At 35.5% G+C, this 18,221-nt stretch overlaps 1 protein-coding gene across 1 annotated transcript in view; it reads left to right on the forward strand.

The window, feature by feature from the left end:
- Positions 1-18,221, forward strand: part of CEP135 (centrosomal protein 135) — a 31,396-nt gene that overhangs the window by 913 nt on the left and 12,262 nt on the right. The window contains exons 2-18 of the mRNA XM_074154512.1: positions 395-585; positions 1,092-1,259; positions 2,651-2,792; positions 4,401-4,485; positions 5,481-5,609; positions 7,305-7,520; positions 8,101-8,166; positions 9,163-9,313; positions 10,478-10,671; positions 11,105-11,248; positions 11,789-11,932; positions 13,375-13,452; positions 13,615-13,766; positions 14,572-14,687; positions 14,761-14,915; positions 15,400-15,455; positions 16,521-16,689. Coding sequence (XP_074010613.1) covers positions 395-585; positions 1,092-1,259; positions 2,651-2,792; positions 4,401-4,485; positions 5,481-5,609; positions 7,305-7,520; positions 8,101-8,166; positions 9,163-9,313; positions 10,478-10,671; positions 11,105-11,248; positions 11,789-11,932; positions 13,375-13,452; positions 13,615-13,766; positions 14,572-14,687; positions 14,761-14,915; positions 15,400-15,455; positions 16,521-16,689 — 2,356 coding nt within the window. The remainder of the gene's footprint in view (positions 1-394; positions 586-1,091; positions 1,260-2,650; positions 2,793-4,400; positions 4,486-5,480; positions 5,610-7,304; positions 7,521-8,100; positions 8,167-9,162; positions 9,314-10,477; positions 10,672-11,104; positions 11,249-11,788; positions 11,933-13,374; positions 13,453-13,614; positions 13,767-14,571; positions 14,688-14,760; positions 14,916-15,399; positions 15,456-16,520; positions 16,690-18,221) is intronic.

Here is an 18,221-nt window from a genome sequence, read left to right on the forward strand (position 1 = left end):
CTTTACTTCAAGTTTCTTCTGTGGTAAGTAGTGCTACAACATACGTAGTGCTTGGAGGAATAAATCATTTTGCCAATTTTGAATCTCTCACTTTATGTAGAAAAGAGAATTTACTGAATTATCAGCTGTAAACTCCTTATATGCTTTCCAAAATATCTTTATTTTTTTTACATTTGTCCAGTCCTTTCCTATTTACTTTTTTTAAAGTGAATGATTCCTGTCTTTCATTTTTTCTTACATGAATGTTCTCTTTGCCTTCCTTTGAACCCCATTTGTTCTATAGTTAACATGGTCTCAGGGGAAGGGTTTTGTTTCTCAGGTCGTAATAAATATTTACATTTTTGCTCTCAAAGCTAATAAGATTTCTAACGTGTCTGATGCACTTTTATTCTAGTGATCTAGTTCATACAACTGAGAGTTTGCGCAGTGCAAAGTTATCTGCTGGAAAAACTGAAAAAGAATGCAGCAATTATGATGCTATTTTGGAACCTTATAAAACAGAGAATGCTAAACTTACCAGGGAAAATAATGAACTACATTTAGAAATATTAAAACTGAAAGAGCAATCTGATCGTCATGTTAAAGGTAATATAAAAATTATGATACTTTTTTTAATCCTTCCATGCCAAAGTAAAATTGTGGCCAAATCCTTGATCCACAGATTCACTTATCTGTACTTATAAGTGAGTGTGACTGGTCATTTACTTTCGTGACTTTAATGAATTAAGGCTCATGCACAGACATTTCTTCTGTAGTTAAAAAGTTTATGAGGTCCTGAAAATAATTTTTTTAAACAAACATGAAAATGTTAGAACTTTTTAACACATACTTTCATACCTTGAAATGCTACTTTTTAATTTCAAATTAAATACTGCTGTTTACTGTGTCTTTATTCTACAAAAGGGTTTTATTTGTATAATGTATAAATATATATTTTTGTGTGTTTGTGCGTATATACATATATGTATGTGTATTTGAAAATTTCATGCTATGGAAAAAGAATATAGGAGTCTCTTTGAGCCTATTCTGGTGCTACTAGGAAAAATAATAATGATTAAGAAAGGTAATATTGCTTTTTCTCTCCCTTGAAGATTTGAAAGCCTCCTTAAGGAGGATTGAACATGAGACGTCTGACTTGAAATTTCTGAATAACCAATATGTACATAAAATTAAAATGCTGGAAAAAGAGAACAAAGCCAAGACTGAAAAAATTCAGCAGCTTCAGGAGAAGAATCTGCAAGCGGTGGTGCAAACACCTGGTGAGTGTAAATAATTACAGATATTTAAACTTTTCTCAGGACTACTTTTGGCTCTTCAGAACATAATCTTTTTTTTTTTTTCCTCTAGGAAGAGAAGTTACTACAGTACAATAACTGTCCAATTGACTAATAATAATAATTTTGACAGTTCTGGCTCTGAATTCAGTCTATATGGAAGACGTTTCATTAGCACATCACTTGTGCTAGGGACAAATTTGAATACAAGCTTAGATTCAAGACTATTAAGTTAAAATGTGACTGAAAAGCACTGTTAATCAACAGCTATTTTTATTTTTTTAATGCTGCACCTGATTTAGTCAGAGGCAGGTTGTTGACACTTGAATCTTTTTGACAGCTAATTGATGGTGTGTAAGTTACTAATTTACATTTTTGTAACCAAGATCTGAAAGAAGCAAGATGCAAACAATGTCTACAAACAAATATTCTAACCCTCTGAAAGCTTACAGTATTTAAAGGATCTTTTGATAACTTAAAATGTTCTGGACGTTATTTTCAGGTTAATTTCTTTCTCCATGGTTTCCAGATAAGGGAAATAGCAAGAAGTATTTTGTGAAATTTGGAAACTGTCTTTTCTTTTCAAGTCATTGAATTACCTATTTATTTTTGTCATCTGGGGGAAATTAATAGGTGGTTTGGTGAAATTAAAATTCCTCTCTATTTTTCCACACCTTTTGGGATTTGATGTCCTTTGCTTCAGAGATGCCGTGTTACACCTTTGTCTTTCTGCATACTTGCCCCTTGGTCAGCAGTCTTCTGGGATTTTTCTATACTTCATCATCTAATATTATTGTATGTCCTTATTTAATCGTGTGATGAAGAGTAATTGTTCACTCTGGAAATAATACTATGTTTTGCTATTTTTTAATATATTCTTACCACGCAAGCAAATAACCTACTCTGCTTGATGTGCTTATGATATTCATTCACTAAAATGACTATTGGTTAGAAGGAAAGGAAATGTTACTAAACAATGCAGAGGTTAGTTCAGTCATAAAATAGTTCTTAAATGTGAAAACAAAATGTCTTTTGTGATGTTTTAATTTAGCTTTCTTAGTAAGGTAAATCACTGACAGATTCAACAAGTTTGAACTGTAGAATATTTGGTGTTTTAATCACTGGGGAAAATGACTCATACTGAACTTTGGATGTTTCCTTATTATAAAACTGAACTTTGATAAAGCTGATACTAACCTGCAAGAATGGTGCTACCTAGAACGTAAAAATGTTATAAATTTATGACAGTAAGATGAAAATGGTGAAATGTACCAGTTCAGAAGCAGTGGAATAAATAGGAGATTGCGTTTTGTGTTAAAGATGATGACTCCCTTACTTTAACTCCAAGTAATAGGTATTTGGGTTTGGGCTTTTAGGTGGCAAAAAAAGAAGCATTCCCTTCAGGCGTCAACGCATGCAGATAGACCAGCCTGTCCCTCCATCAGGTGTTAGTGCCTATCCAGTTCCTCAGCCAGAGGACCCTTATATCGCAGACCTTCTTCAGGTGGCTGATAATCGGTAATCTAAAGAACTTTTTAATTTTGGAGGTGTTAAATACCTGCAGTGATTTTTCCAACCCCCACCCTCCTGCCTTTCCAATTTGCCTTCATGATGTTTTAAGAGCGCTATAGTTCTTAAATATGATTTTGCTTAGTGATTGATGGTTCTGCCCGTGACAAAGTTGCAAAGGATATAAGCAGCTTATTTCCTTAAAAGATTTCTCTTAAGATTTCTATACTGGTTTTACTCCTATACCTGATTTCAGATTAAGTATTCTGGCAAAAAAAGCTAGGTGTAATGTTTTGCATAGGAGTAAACTGACCGTTTGTATTTATTTTGGAAGAGTAAACTATTCTTGATTTTGTAATACTATTTTTGGGTTGAAAATCTGTTATATGAAAGCTTCAAGTAAATTCTTTTTTCTTATTTAGAATATATCTGCAGAGGGTTTACAGGTGTTGGCAGTGGGGCAGACTAGAGGGGTGGCCTCTCTGAGAAGAGACCAGAGGCCACCCTGTGCCGGACACAGCCAGCTCTACCTGGCTTCAAAAGGGACCCACCACAGGTCACAGCTGAGCCCAACAGCCAAGCTGGTGGCTCCCCTGTGAAAATGTATTTAAGTAAAAATTGGTAAAAGACCAATTCTGCGCAGCAGCAGTGAGAAGGAGGAGTAAGAAATATGTGAGAGAAACAACCCTGTGGACACCAAGGTCAGTGAAGAAGAAGGAGTAGGAGGTGCTTCAGGCACCAGAGCAGAGATTCCCCTGCAGCCTGTGAAGACCATGGTGAGGAAGGTTGCCTGTGCAGCCTGTGGAGAGCACCACATCAGAGCACATACCCACACTGCAGCCCATGGAGGATCCCATGCTGGAGCAAGTGGTTATGCCCTGAAGGAAGCTGCAGCCCATGGAGATCCCACGCTGGAGCAGGCTCCTGGCAGCTCATGGAGAGGAGCCCATGCAGAAGCAGGTTTTCTGGCAGGAGCTGTGGCCTGTGAGGAACCCACACTGGAGCAGTCTGTTCCTGAAGGACTGTATCCCATGGAAGGGACCCATTCTGAAGCAGGGGAACAGCGTAGGGAGGAAGGAGCGGCAAAACCAAAGTTATGAACAGTCCGCAGCTCCCATTCCCCGTGCTTGCGGCGCCACTTAGGGTAGCGGGGAAGGTGTAAGAGTCGGGAGTGAAGCAGTGAAGTTGAGCTTGGAAAAAAGTGGAGGGCAGGAGGAAGGTTTTTTCAGTTGGTCTTTGTTTCTTACCATCCTATTCTATTTTTAATTGACGATAAATTACATCAATCTTACCCAAGCTGTCTGTGTTGCCCGTGACAGTATTGGTAAGTGATCTCTCTGTCTTTATGTTGATCCATGAGATTTTTCATCTTATTTTCTCCCCCATCCTGTTGAGAAGGGGGAGTGAGAGAGCAGTTCAAGGGGGGTCTGGCAGCCAACCAAGATCAACCCACCACAGCATCTCAAACAATGGCTTCTGCATTAATATTTTGTACGAACAAAACTATTTTTTGTAGATATTTACATTCAGGAGCAAAGAGAAAATACTAATATTGAACTGTTGTGTGCTTACGATTCTTCCATGAATCCACACAAACAGTATATTGCTACATTTCAGAATTCATGAACTTCAGTCAGAAGTAACAGAGCTACAGGAAAAACTAGAGATATCTGAACGTGAAATGAAAAATTACAGCAAACAGGTATGTTTACAGATATATATTTTTTTTTAAATGTTATTATTTGGCTGTAGTAGCCATTGCAATGGCCTTGATTATAATTTGTGTGTTAAACTCATCGGGAAAGTGTTGTAGGGCTTGTGGCTTGTGAAATATAGTTATTCTAACTTGCCTACGTTGAGGTATTTCTCTCCTCTGGAGACAGCAGGAATGATAAAATACTTGCCCACTGCATTTGCTGATATATTTTGTGTATTAAAATTGCATTAAATAAGCTAAACTTGTTGATAGTTCAGTAGAATAATTGTCTGTCTAGGCCTTGTTAGTGCAAAAGTATTAACTGGTCCAAAATAATAATTTGATCTATAGATAGGTTAGGGTAATTTTTTTCACTATTTGCACTGGTTATATTTTTTTAATTTTTGCAAGTTAATTTATGGACAGCAGATTTTACAATATTTTAATTAGAGTGAAGCGATAAGGTATGTATAATCTTTAAGCAAGGGAATTGCATTAATTGTTCATATCTTTCAGTATCTGGGGATCAGTGGACACCATCCTCTGTTTTTGTTCACATCTTGATTTTCCTCCTCTGATATTCCCTGTTTTTCAGCTCTTTGATTTTCACATAGAAATACTCACTGGATTATCTCACTTAAAATCTTTTTCTCTAAATTTAAATGGTAGTCTCGGGTGGATAATTTGCAGCATTCATTAACTTCACTTTAAAACAAAACTGTTGGTTTCTCTTCAAGAAAATAATCCTGTAGGAATTATTTCAGTATTTCTTTCCAAAAATTCTATTTGATTCATTTATTTTTATTTCAAAGAAATCACTTTGTTCAGAAAAATCCAGATTTTTTTAAAAAAAGAATATTAGAGATAAAAATTGCGTTATTAGGTACATATCTTTTTACTGAATAGGTGTTTATTTGAACAAAGTTTCTGCTAAATGGTATAGAGGATACCAAATAAAGTTTTTGGGTGGTTTTTTTGTTGTTTTTTTTTTTTCTTTAAAGGTTGAGCTAAGAGACAAAGAAATAGAGCGCCTAGTGCTAGCGTTGGATGGTGGTCGTTCTCATGAAGTTCTCTCTCTGGAATCGAGAAGTAAAAGTAACGAGAAGCTTATCGCCCATTTGAATTTGCAGGTAATGGATTTATTACTGGTGGCTAGTCAAAACTAAAAATACTAGCACTCTAAAAAAACCCACAAAACTTCTAGCTTTTCTCTAAAAAAATCACTATTATATATAAAATCAATCAATTGAACTCACTTTGCTTTTTAGGTGGCAGTGTTTCATGTCAAAGGAAGTTTAATTTCTTGTTTTAAAAGTCTATTAGAATGGTTTTGGTAAAGAGCTCTATGAGCTCACATCTGTACATAGTAACGTTAATCTGAGAGTATTCAGAAAATTTCTGTATGAGACACTGTTTTCACCAAGTTTGAAAATACTTATTTTCTTTCCTTTTTTTTTAATTTATCTTTTTCATACATACCATTTATGTTTTAGGAAGTAACAATGGTATGTGTGCTTATGATAAGGAGTAGTCCTGCAGATAGTCTCATCAGATAGTGGGGATTCTTCCACATTGAATTCAGATGGTCCCCACCTTTACTCCAACATAAACTTGCAAGGAAAGGATAAGCTTAGGATAAAGAAGTTTGTGTTCATTGTGCATATTAGCATGCTTTCAATATTGGTCTCAGAATGAGGATTTTTAAAGAAAGGTACAAGACAGGCTGGAGTACAGATCAAGGAAAGCCCATCTCTGGATTTATACTATCAATTCTCTGTTTTTCCAACTGAGTTAGACGTTTTGTATACTGATGTACTGTAGCATGAGAGCCAGGTTGCAGTTTATTAGCTCAGGCTCAGTGCCACAAATAAACAGAATGAACTATGACTTGGAAGGAGTACAGCTGTGTTCAGTGATCCTAAATTAGTAAGACATGCTGAACACAGAATTGATTTTACAGAGAATGAGCTAGCCCAGAACTGCATAAAGCCGGTTTTGGGCCATCAAGACTATTTGCCCAGGCTCAGTGCTAATATACCTCTTCTATTCTCTGACAATAAATGGATGGATACCTCTATGTAGTCGTATTTATGACTATGAGAGGGCTTAGACTTTCTTCTGTGTCTACAGTAATACTTCTTTCTGGAGTTTTGAGGAAAGTTGTGTGGAGTTGGAAGTGCAGCACCTTGTTATCTTGAATCTTTCAAGATACTCCGGGCTCTCATTTTCGTGGGTAGTGTAACTTAGGATGTCTGTTTTTCTATTCCTACTCTGCATCCCTGCCTCTCTTCCCGTTACTCTCAGGGAAATGTATATGGGGGAAATACAATGTCTGTAGAGCAGGATTTCTGAGGATGTTTAAGGTGCTGAAGTATGTTGGGAGCAAGATAGGTTTTGGGAATCTGATCTGTAAAGCTTCACTTTCATGAAGGAGTAACAGTGAGCCTAAGCCTAGCAGACATACTACGAAGGTGGAGAGAAGAATGTGTCCTTATATCTTGTGAAATTTAGGGAAACTCTGAGTACACTGGGTCTACTGGACCACTGCCCAAAACAGGTTTCTATACAGATGTCTGCTTTTCAGTACTTTGTTTTTAGAATAAACTTCAAGTTTTGGAGACTAGGTAAAAAACAGTGTAATAACGAATTCCTTCACTTTGCACCTTTGTAAAATCATATTTTTTCATGTTGATAAGCATTAAGTTCTAAAAATAGAAAATCTTACCATTTTTAACAGGATGTCCTGTATTTCAGAAGATTGGGAGGGACTTTTGCTGCCTAGTTTAACAATACATATTAATGTTTTAATGAAAAATATCTTTCAGATTGAATATCTTCAGCAAACAAACAAAGAACTTGAAAATCGCATTCAAGACCTCTTGGACACTAAACAAAATGTGACTAGCGAGGTAGTGCATTTAAGCAATAAAAATGAAGCACTGTGTCAAGAACTGAATGAAATCGACCACTTGGCACAGCAGTTGGAAAGACACAAGGAAATTGTGCTGGAGACTGCAGATAAAGAAATAGGAGAAGCAAAGGTAATCACTGACATGGTACAGTGTGAAGGATCTGCTCAGCTCTCAGGTGGCTTTATATCTTTTAATTGCAACAAATGACCTATCGGCTTGTAAAGGACGATTTAAAAGATATTTTTTCCAGTTTACTTAATACTATACAAAATTTCTCACTAAATGATGATTAATCACAGCAATTTTCTCTCTTTACTGTATTAGGTAAGATGAGTTTAGTTAGGAGGAAAATCTGTCTTCCTCCTTCTGTTAGCTTACTATGAAATAAGATTTTTGATATACTTAAAACTATTGATAGGTAATAGATATCTGCAGCACTGATGCTTGTGTTTGGAGGGTTTTTTTCTATGAGGAGTCATGGAACGATTTATTTAATTGTTGCGCTCAAAAAGAGCATGAGTGTGTACCACAAATTTTTTGTGCTTTCAGTTCATAGGAGCTTTACTACTTAAAATTTGGCAGATTACATAGAACTAATTATACTTTATTTATTACAAAAATAGTCTGTTTCCTTAATTTTTTGTAACAAAGGAACTGTTGTCATTTTGAATATGTAAGTTTTAACATATAGATTAATTTTGGTTGCTAGAAAGAAATTGAAAGAAAACACAGTGAAATACAGGATCTTGAAGAAACAATAACAAGGCTTAAATCAGTAAGTAAAAATACTTTCAGTTCTTGTTTGTAGCATTTGTATCCTACTGTCATCCACATGATTCTTTCATTTATTTTAGCAATTAACACTTTAACAATTAACAAGAGAGTTTTTATTGTACCCCCAAACTCTATTGTAATAAATTAATAAATTAAAGAGCTAAAGAAGCTACACCATATTTTTCCAAAAATAAATTGAAAGAAATCTCTGTAGACACTATGGTTGCTAGGTCCTTATTGAACATTTCCTTATTTCTGCTATCTGAAGTTGTGATTTCCATAACAGGAATTTTTACCACAAATGAGTTATGACATGCTAGGGAATTTTCTTCATGTAGAAACTACTTTGTCTCTTTAATCAGCATGTGAATAATTACACAATACTTGCTCACTCAGAAACAAAGTGTAGTAGCCCAGATGAAAAACATCAATATTATTGATTCCTTGATGACCAAACACTTTCCAGCATATAGCAAGTTGGATATTAGTTGAGAACAGTGTTTTGTTTTAGTATTTCTAGTGAAAATACAACAATATTTCATTCTCAGGCCACCAGATTGCAGGAAAGACATGCTAAATAGCATTTGATTAGCTGCAGCGGTTGGCTGAGATGCTGTATTGTGATATACTTTAACACCAACAGTGTTACTAAATGCCATTAAAAACTATTTCTTGCTTTAGTTATGACTTTTTTCCATGTTTGGATCCCACTATTCTTTTGGTTTGGTTTCTTGAATTCAACAAGGGTTAATCTTGCTTTACAGACAGTAACAGCTTTGTTACTGATTGTAAACCATGTCAAATGTCATGCTTAACTTTGATGTAATAAATAGTATAAAAACAATGGTGGCCTTTAACAAATGTTAAAGCACAAACCATCCAGGTTAAAGAGAAGTAAACAGTGTTGAATACTAAAAGTTTAACACAGCTTTAAATATTTTTTTCCAAATGTATCTATTGGCACTTCTAATTTTTGTAATAATACTTGTTACTTCAGGATTTGTCCTCATGTCGTAGGGAGAATGAGAGACTGAGTGAAGAACTCTTTGCAAAAACAGATGATAAAGACAATCTTGAAGTGTTGTTAAACCAACTTGAACAAGAGAAACAAAGGCTAACAGAAAAGACTGAGAACTTAGAAATAAAAGGTAAATCATCAATTGAGGATTCCTGTAAATTATCTTTCTGTCATTTTTGAAATAGAAAACCTTACATATTTAAGATACAGTTAATAATACTAAAAGACGATATATGTCAGCTAAAAAGAAGACTGTAGGTCTTCAGTCAGACTTGAAGAACTTTTGTCACAGAAACATGTTTTCATTCACAGTATGTGGCCTCAAGTTGCGGCAGGGGAAGTTTAGGATGGATATTAGGAAAAATTTCTTCACAGAAGGGATTATCAAGCATTGGAACAGGCTGCCCAGGGAAGTGGTTGAATAGCCATTCCTGGAGGTATTTAAAAGACGGGTAGATGTGGTGCTGAGAGACGTGGTTTAGTGATAACTTGGCAGTGCTGGTCCCTTCCAACCTAGACGATTCTATGATTCTATAGTTCTATAACTAAAAGTTGAACTTTTTATTGTGATCCCACAGGACATTCTAATACTAATACGATGGCAATTTGTTCTCTCTCTTTCCGAGTGAGTGAATTCAGACTGTTTTTCTTGAGAGTTTTGTCCAGTTGGATCTTGAAAATTTCCAGGGGTGGAGATTCCACAACCTCTCTAGGCAACCCATTCCAGTGTCTGTTTATCCTCAGAGATAAAAATTGTTTTCCCTGTGTTGGTTGTAGTTGCCTGTAGCAATTAATTACCATTGTTCCCTGTTTACCTAGTGTGCACCTCTATGAAGAAACTGGCTCCATGTTACCTATAACCCTCACTTGGTATTGTCAGGCTGCTCTTGGGTCCCCAGCTCTTCTCCGAGCTGAACAAGCCCAGTTCCCTCCGCACTTATTCCCAGAGGGCAAGTATTCTGCTCCCTGGCCAGCTTGGATGGCTTCCCCTGGACTCATTCAAGTTTATCAATGTCTTTCTTGTACTAGGGGGGAAAAACTGAACACTATTGTAAATGTGATCTAATGAGTACTAAGTAAAGGGGAACAATCACATCCCTCAGTCTGTTGATACAGCCCAATGTGCTGTTAGGACTCTATGGGTTCCAAAGCACGCTACTTGTGTTTACTGCTATCTCAGCCAGATCTCCTACAGCCTTTCCAGCAGATTTGCTGTTAGTCCATCCCAAATGCAAATGTCTTTGTGGAAAATTATGAGGTTACTGTACAGTTGTTTTTATTTCTTTTTCTGCAGAACGAGAACTTGTCCTAGAAGTAGAAAGAATGAGATTAGAATATGGTATAGCCCTAGGAGACAAATCTCCATCTCGTCTTGATGCATTTGTAAAGACTTTAGAAGACGACAGAGATTATTATAAGCAAGAATTAGAATATCTTCAAAAAATGATAAAACGAAGACCTAGCCCAAGCCGTAGGACTTCAGAGAAGGTAAAGTTCTTGCTGCCAAGATGAGCTGAAAAAATAATGAAAATACTGTAGAACTATTTAAGGAGCTATCAAATATATTTTCAAATTCAGTAGCAGTAACTGACTGTAGTATTTTTCTAAATTACATTCTTAACATAAAAAAATTAACTGAGAGAAGCCCCAGTGAACTTGCGTTTTATTTTCCTATTCACATTATACAGTAACATTGATTAATTATTGATCAGTTTGTTTGAAATAAATAGAACTAAATGATAAACAGAAAAAGGTTGAAAAGTTATTGTTAGCTGTTTTGCTTTTTCTCCTTAACAGTTCTTATTGTTTAATTATACTACCAATACCAGGCTTTTTCTTGCAGTTAATATTTATTATGTATGGGTTTTTTTGTGTATTACTAATATTGTCAGTTCTTTTTTTTGTATTAATCACTTTGCAGAATGAAGATGTTAGATTGATCACCAGAGAAAGAGATGAGCTACGGTCCATATTAGACAGATTTGAAAAACACATGATAGAAATTCAATCCAATGTCAAATTATTGACTTCAGAAAGAGATAGATTAAATGTTCTTTATGAGCAGGTGAGATGGCTTATAATTGGCATTGAAATAACTGATTAACGCTTGTGCTGTGGCTTATTTAAAATGAAACAACTTCTGTCTATTGTAGAACTTGAGATATATAGACCTACTAGAATACAACCATGAATAACAAAATATATACCTATTTTTATTACTTGTTCATAAAATTATGTATTCCAAAGTTAATATATTAACTTCAAAGCCATTATAACTTACTGTACTGGCACTGAGAAATTAGAGTGCATGAGGAAGTTGGGTAAGTACACAGGCTAGAAAGCAAGGAAGAAGTAGTAGTTAACTGATAAAAAAACAGAGTGAAGTTAAGCTATACTTGGAACAGTAAAAGGATGATGGCTGTGTTGGAAGCAAAGGTTGTCATGGCACTGCACAATTTAGAGAATATATTTTAGTTATCTAGGGAAAAATGAGACTATAATAGCACTTCTATTATAACAACAGCATTGAAACTTTCTACTCTGTTAGTGTATGCATTTTATTAATTGCAGTCCACATACACTAACAAACAATAATCTTTTAAAGTCTCAGGGTGAATTAAACAGGATGAGAAGAGAAGCAAAACATAGTTTAGTTTCTCAAAGTCACGTGGAAGAGGAAAGAGACAGTGCACTGACTGACTTGAGAAGACTAACGTCAGAAAAAGAAAGCCTCAGAGAAAAATTAAAGGTGAGCTTCATTGCGTACGGTGAGGTGGCATATAGGGAAGGCTTATACAGTAATGCTGTGTTTGTGCCTGGCTGGCTGGCTGTCAGTTCCCCTTTCCAATAACTTTTGAACTTACCTGATTTCAAACTTACTTGAGAGAGTTCTTTGTCTGAATTATCGTTGTAAACTCAGTTCCTAGGTGTGGGCAGGGGGAGAGAAACGTACTTAAAGTGTCTGAGGGCAAGCATGGCATCACCTTGTGTAAAGAACCTAGATATGAAGCCTCAACCACAGAATATTTTTGTGTGTATGCATTACTTCTAAGATGCTTGCATATCACAAATGGTTCTCATCCCATGAACTAGGGACTTTATGGACTTTTTCATATTAACTAATCTTTAGTTACTGTTGCAATGTGTAGCAGAGTATATTTTAAATGACCTGTAACTGAACCATCAGACACAAATTCATAGCAATCTAAGTTTCATTATTTTTAACCTTTATGAAAATATTTGCTAACGCAATAATTTTCCTGTTACTCTGACCTTCTGATGTCTGGAATTAATGTGCATTAATGTCGTACTTGGTTATAGTCAAGAGCTTATGATTTCAAGGAAGTTTCCCTGACTTCTTTATTGGGTCATTAATACAATGTATACAGGTTTTTGAAATGTCCTGAAAATTCAGAAATTTAAAATCATATTAATGGACTGATCCAAAGACAACATATGTAAGAGTGACTGTACAATGAATGTTTCCATAGTTTGATTTACTACCACAAAAACAGAGAACTGTAGTGTATCTGAATAACTCTGACCTCTGTGCTTAAATGCCTGCATGCAGTGGAAGAGATGTTCTTCCAGCTCTATCCCTTCTTCTTGTAGGTGACTACCAACGTGTGTGCCCCTTTGAAATAGCTGCAGAAAAAGTTATCTCAGGCTTTTCTAGGAAGTTTGAGAGTTTGTTTAATAATTTCACTGCACTTTTGTACAGAAGTCAGAGAACAGACAAATCATGTAAAAAATTTTTTTCTTCATAATTTGGAGAAAGACCAGTTAGTTTTGTAATCTGTCTTACATTTCATAATAATGATAATTTTGTAAATTAGTATAAATGAGATATATGTACTTACAACCTTTCATATTGGCCTGTTGCTCAGTAATCTTTCTACAACAGCTCATAAATATTAATTTGGTTGCGATCAAATATAAATATACTTTTTCTTTAAAAAAACAAAACAAAACAAAAAAGCCCCAACCAAAGTCCAAAATTAAACTCAGTGATGTTATATTGAACTGCATTGGTGTATTTTCAGCCAATGCTTTGTAGTTCTATAGAGAGAACATAGCATTTCATCATTCATCTAAGAATGTAGAGCAATGTTTTCTTAAACATTAAGCTTAATTTTCTATGGTTAAATCTAAAAATGTGTATCTTATTACATCTAATTATTTCTATCTCAGATTCAGCAAGAAGCAGCTAACCTTGAAAAAACAGAGATGCAGCGTGATATTTCAGAATTAGAGAATAATATTCGAGGAGTAAGTGCATTTTTAGAAAGTAAGCTTTTATTACTTCTAAAATAGGATAGACTTTTGAAGCAATTAATTTTGCTACCTGTATTCATCTTAAATTTATTTAAAAGCCAAGTAGTGATAGCTTTCTACAACAATAACGTTTGGTTACTTTTCTTTAAATTGCAGTTTGAGATGGAAACGTGTGAACTAAAGACTACAGTCTCTATCCTGAAAGAAAGAATAAAGTCTTTGGAAAATGAATTAAAATTGAAGTCCAGTAAACTTGCCCAGACATCTGATGATTCTTCTCAATTTAAAGCTGAGATGTGCTCACTTCGGTAAGTCTAATACAAAATCACAGAATCACAGAATATTTTTGGTTGGATGGGACCTTTGAGATCGAGTCCAACCAACAACAACAACAACAAAAAAAAAACCCCACCCAAAAAATCCCAGAACACCAACACCAAAACCAAATCAAAACAAATGCCCACAACCACACCCCACCCCACCCACAAACAGACACAAATGTGGCCGTCTTTCACAGATGCCCACATAATTTTGTTTGTTCTATGACCGTATAGCAGAGCTGAGTTCCTGGGAAAGACCATAAAATATTTTCAAAATCACTTGGTACTGATTTTGGCTCTGTGTTTCTTAAAAGTAGAATCAGAACTGTAGCTGTCAATTTGTTTGCTTCTTAAAATGTGGTGTTGCTGATAATCACTGCTATGAGCTACATATAAAAATCTTTAAAAAGAAAAGAGTCAAAAGACACAAGTAAGAAGAGCTACATGATGAAGAGTAACAGAAATCAGAGGAAGTAAATGTTTCAGATGTTCCTGGTGGTTCCACCCAGGTTCCATTGCTCCATTTTGGAATGGTGTTGAGGTAGACTTGCTTCAGGAGTCCAGAGAAACCAAGTGGCGTTGACTTCAGCAATCCTTAATAGTCCTCTCTCTCCCAGAGAGTGAGGGAGAGGACTGGTTAGTATGACACAACCCCGGGCTGCTGGTTGGTGTGACACAACCCTATCATGACATTATTCTGGAAATGTTCCAGGTCTTCAAGCAGCTTAAGAGCCATAGGTTGATGACCCTGAATAGGTCCCAAACTTTTTTCAACTGTGTACTGATTTTCCAGGCTCTTAAATGACCAACTCCAGAGGTCTGTTGAAGACTTACAGCACCGATTGTCCCTCAAAAGTGATGAACTGCAGTCAGCTCAAGAAGAAATTGTAAAGCTAAAGGATAAAATAGGTAATAACTGGTTATTTTTATGCTTGTTTTCTGGGTTTTTTTAAATAGAAAGTACTTATTTTTTTATTTATAGATAGGTTAAACCAGAGGAGCACTTCGCAGGATGAAGCAGTCAACGTGCTTAGAAGTACTATTACTGTTTTGGACAAAGAAAAGGACAGCCTTCAAGAAACCGTAGATGAAAAAACAGAAAGAATTGCATGCCTAGATGACAACTTAGCTAACAAGGTATGTGCAGTAAAACTACTATTTTGCAGTCCATCTGGGGATTTTTAAAGCAGTTACATTATAGGGAGACATTTTGCTGCGATCACAAAGCCTGTGCAGAGCTCTAGGCATCGCATAAACTATGTGTTTGGACCGAGCCAATACAGAGAGTCATTTGCCAACTCATTTTAATTATAATTGTTAGCGTATTTGCTAAACACTCCAAGCAAATAAAAAAGTATTTTTTGCACTTTGCACTTGGAGGTATTTATTGAGATATAAGGTTCTAGCTTAAGGTGACAGAATCTATAGCAAACTTCTATCTTTTTTGATGACAAGACAATCATTTCTCGTTAAAGAAAAGAAACTTGGAAATTTGAATGTGCAATTACTTATTGGTGAAGGGTTAAAATAAAGGTTTAAATGTAAAGTTCTTTACATTCAAGTATCCTGCTATATTGCGATATAATAATACCTAATACAACCTTTGTGTTTATTTTCATAGGAGAAAACAATTACTCATTTACGTTTAACTCTCTCTGAGCTGGAGTCCTCAGCAGAGTAAGTAGTAAAGACTAAGGTTCCTTCTTCAGTGGTTTTATTTCATCTAGTGGTTTTAAAGTGAAACTAGATGGCTATTTTAGTTATTTTGGTGAAATGGAGTTAACTATATTTAAGTCAAGTACAGGAGTATACTGTGTTGAGAAAGATGTACACAACTTTTGAAGAGACTTCCCCTGCAATTATACGGCAGGCTGCTAAGACACTGTGAAGACAGCCATTAGCAATTGTTTGTCTGTATTTATTTTCATAAATTGGTAGCATTTCTTCATTCTCAGATAAGAAGTAGTTTTTTGTACTCCACTAGATGTTATCAGGTTGACCCAAGTAAAACTCAGAGCTGAACTCTTAATTATTGGCAAGCTAATTCTTCCAGTTTAAGCTACCAGTACGGTCTTAATTAAAATATATTTATGAAGTTTTTAGCTGGGCTTTATCTGATCTTTCCTTCTTGCCTCTTTTTAAGCATGACTCTTAAAACTAGAGCTTTTAGAAAGAAAATATTTAAACACCAATATTTAAACATTTGAAGACCAGCGTAACTGAGTATTTGGTACATCAATGCGTAAAGTATCTGTGGCAAAAAAACTAAAGCAAAAGTTTACTTAAATTCACACATTTTTATGTTTCTACTTTTTTGTTTAATCTCTTCCTTACTCTTTTGATTGTTGTCTTTCAAGTGTAAGCTGTCTTCTTTATGGTTTATAAAATATGCAATGGCTAACGTACTGTAACCACTACCAAACACAGATAAACATAAGTATCTGTAATTGCTGTCTGCATAAGACATATCTTACCAGATACATCTTCAAAGTTGAAGATTAATTCCATTTTATTTGTGCATATTGGCATTTTATAACCTTAGCTTATGTTTATGTTTAGACTCAGTTTGTCAGCCTTCAGAGAGCAAGAATCTTGCCTCTTTTTTTAACAAGGCAAAACAACTAGTCTAATTTTTTTTAAAAAAAGAAGCTTTTGCACATCTAAAATCCATGTCTGATAACTTTCAGCAGTATGTGGTATAGTATAAGAAGGGACAACTTAAATAAGACTTTCACTTGATAGCCAGATGAAGGACATGGTGAGCAACAGAGACCGTGAGATATCTAGCTTACGTCGCCAGCTTGATGCGTGCCATGTAGAGCTTACAGAAACAGTAAGAATAAAGGAAATGGTTCTGAAAGAAAACAGACGATTGCAAGATGACCTAGCTACAATGGCCAGAGAAAACCAGGTATGAAGGCTGTACGTAATACTGAAGTATTAAACTATTTATTGCTTGCTTACATATCGTAGTACATCAAAACCACTATATCCTCAAGTTTGATTTGGTATGTTTAATTATTGGTATTTCTTGAACACGGCGATGTTAAAAATGACTGGGAAGAAATTGTAAAAGCAATTGCTTTAGATACTTAAGTGTAGTTGATACAGTGGGGGAGAAATAGACAAGCTTTCAGTTTAGTCACCTTTCCCCAGATTGAAAATGAAATCTAGGACATAATTGTTTATACTATAATGAAATTCTGTTGATTGGTTATCTCACTTGGTAGTTAGTATTTAATTAGTAAAAATTGTGTTTTATTATCTCTGGAATGCGGATTATTGAGAGAGAGCAAGAAACCACAGAAGCAGATATCAGGTTATTAGTCAGGTGAAAATGAGAGGGGGGAGATTGCTAGCACATCTGAATTTCTTCTGGCGCATAGTGATTCACTAGTTTCATGCGTCTAGTTTCCATGAAGCATTAGATGCACTGAGCGAGGTATGCCACATTTTGAGATTAGATTGTCTTGGACTGTAGGTTTTAATGTTTGTGATCTGTGAGCCTTGGTAACGGTGGCCGTAAAGAGGTATTGGCAGGTCTCCAATTCCCGGTTCTGGCAAGGTTAGTTTCCATTCATGTGTGTCGTTCTGCAGGAACTTTGCTTTCACTGATGAATTGAGAAAGGTTAATGTTGAGGGAGAAAATATAAGAGGGATTAAAAGCTACAAGACAGAGGGATTGAAGAGAACTTGTTTTGAAGGTATGATAGTCCTGAATAGTCTGAATTTGTTTCCTGATTTCAGAAATGGATAAGGATAGACAGTCGGTGGGAATAGTAGGGGTTCCCATTCCATTGTGTCATGGCTGCCTGGGGTTTTTAGATGGTGAATTCAAAAGTGCTGTCTGTTTCCCTGGAGAAATGTTCTTATTGGATTGTCTTTGCATTGGTGAGGTAGGTGTCATGGTGAGGTGGGATCTTAGAGTTCAGCTGTATATTGCAGCTTTTTTTGTGTGCCAGTTTCGGCTTTTGTGGAGATTCTCTTCGGGTACTTTATTTGACTGCTTGCAGAGTTTTATGTTATATATTTTTATTTGTATTAGTTTTATATGATTTTCTTTCCTTAGCTCTCTAATAGTTTAGACTCATAGTGTACCTCCTTGCTAACAGCTAGCCAGTCAGTAGATTTCGGCCAAAAAGCAGGTGGGAAGTGGGTTATGATTGCCCAGAGGACTCTGAGTTGTTTCATGTGTATTCGTGGTCCGCTTTCCTAGTTGGGAGGTATACAGTCCCTCTCAGCTGCTGATGGCTAAATACATTTCCTTGTAAAGTGTATGCTATAAAGGCATGACTTAAACTTACATCAATTACAGAATCAAAGTTGAAATAAAATCTTTAATGCTTTGAGGAATTACCTATTCCCGTAGGGTATCATTGAATGTTTTATTGAAAGATAAGTTATCTCAAGTTGATGGTGCAGGTTAAGTAAAAATTTTGCAAG

The sequence above is a fragment of the Numenius arquata genome, chromosome 10, assembly GCF_964106895.1.
Source record: "Numenius arquata chromosome 10, bNumArq3.hap1.1, whole genome shotgun sequence".
In the NCBI taxonomy this organism is placed as follows: domain Eukaryota; kingdom Metazoa; phylum Chordata; class Aves; order Charadriiformes; family Scolopacidae; genus Numenius; species Numenius arquata.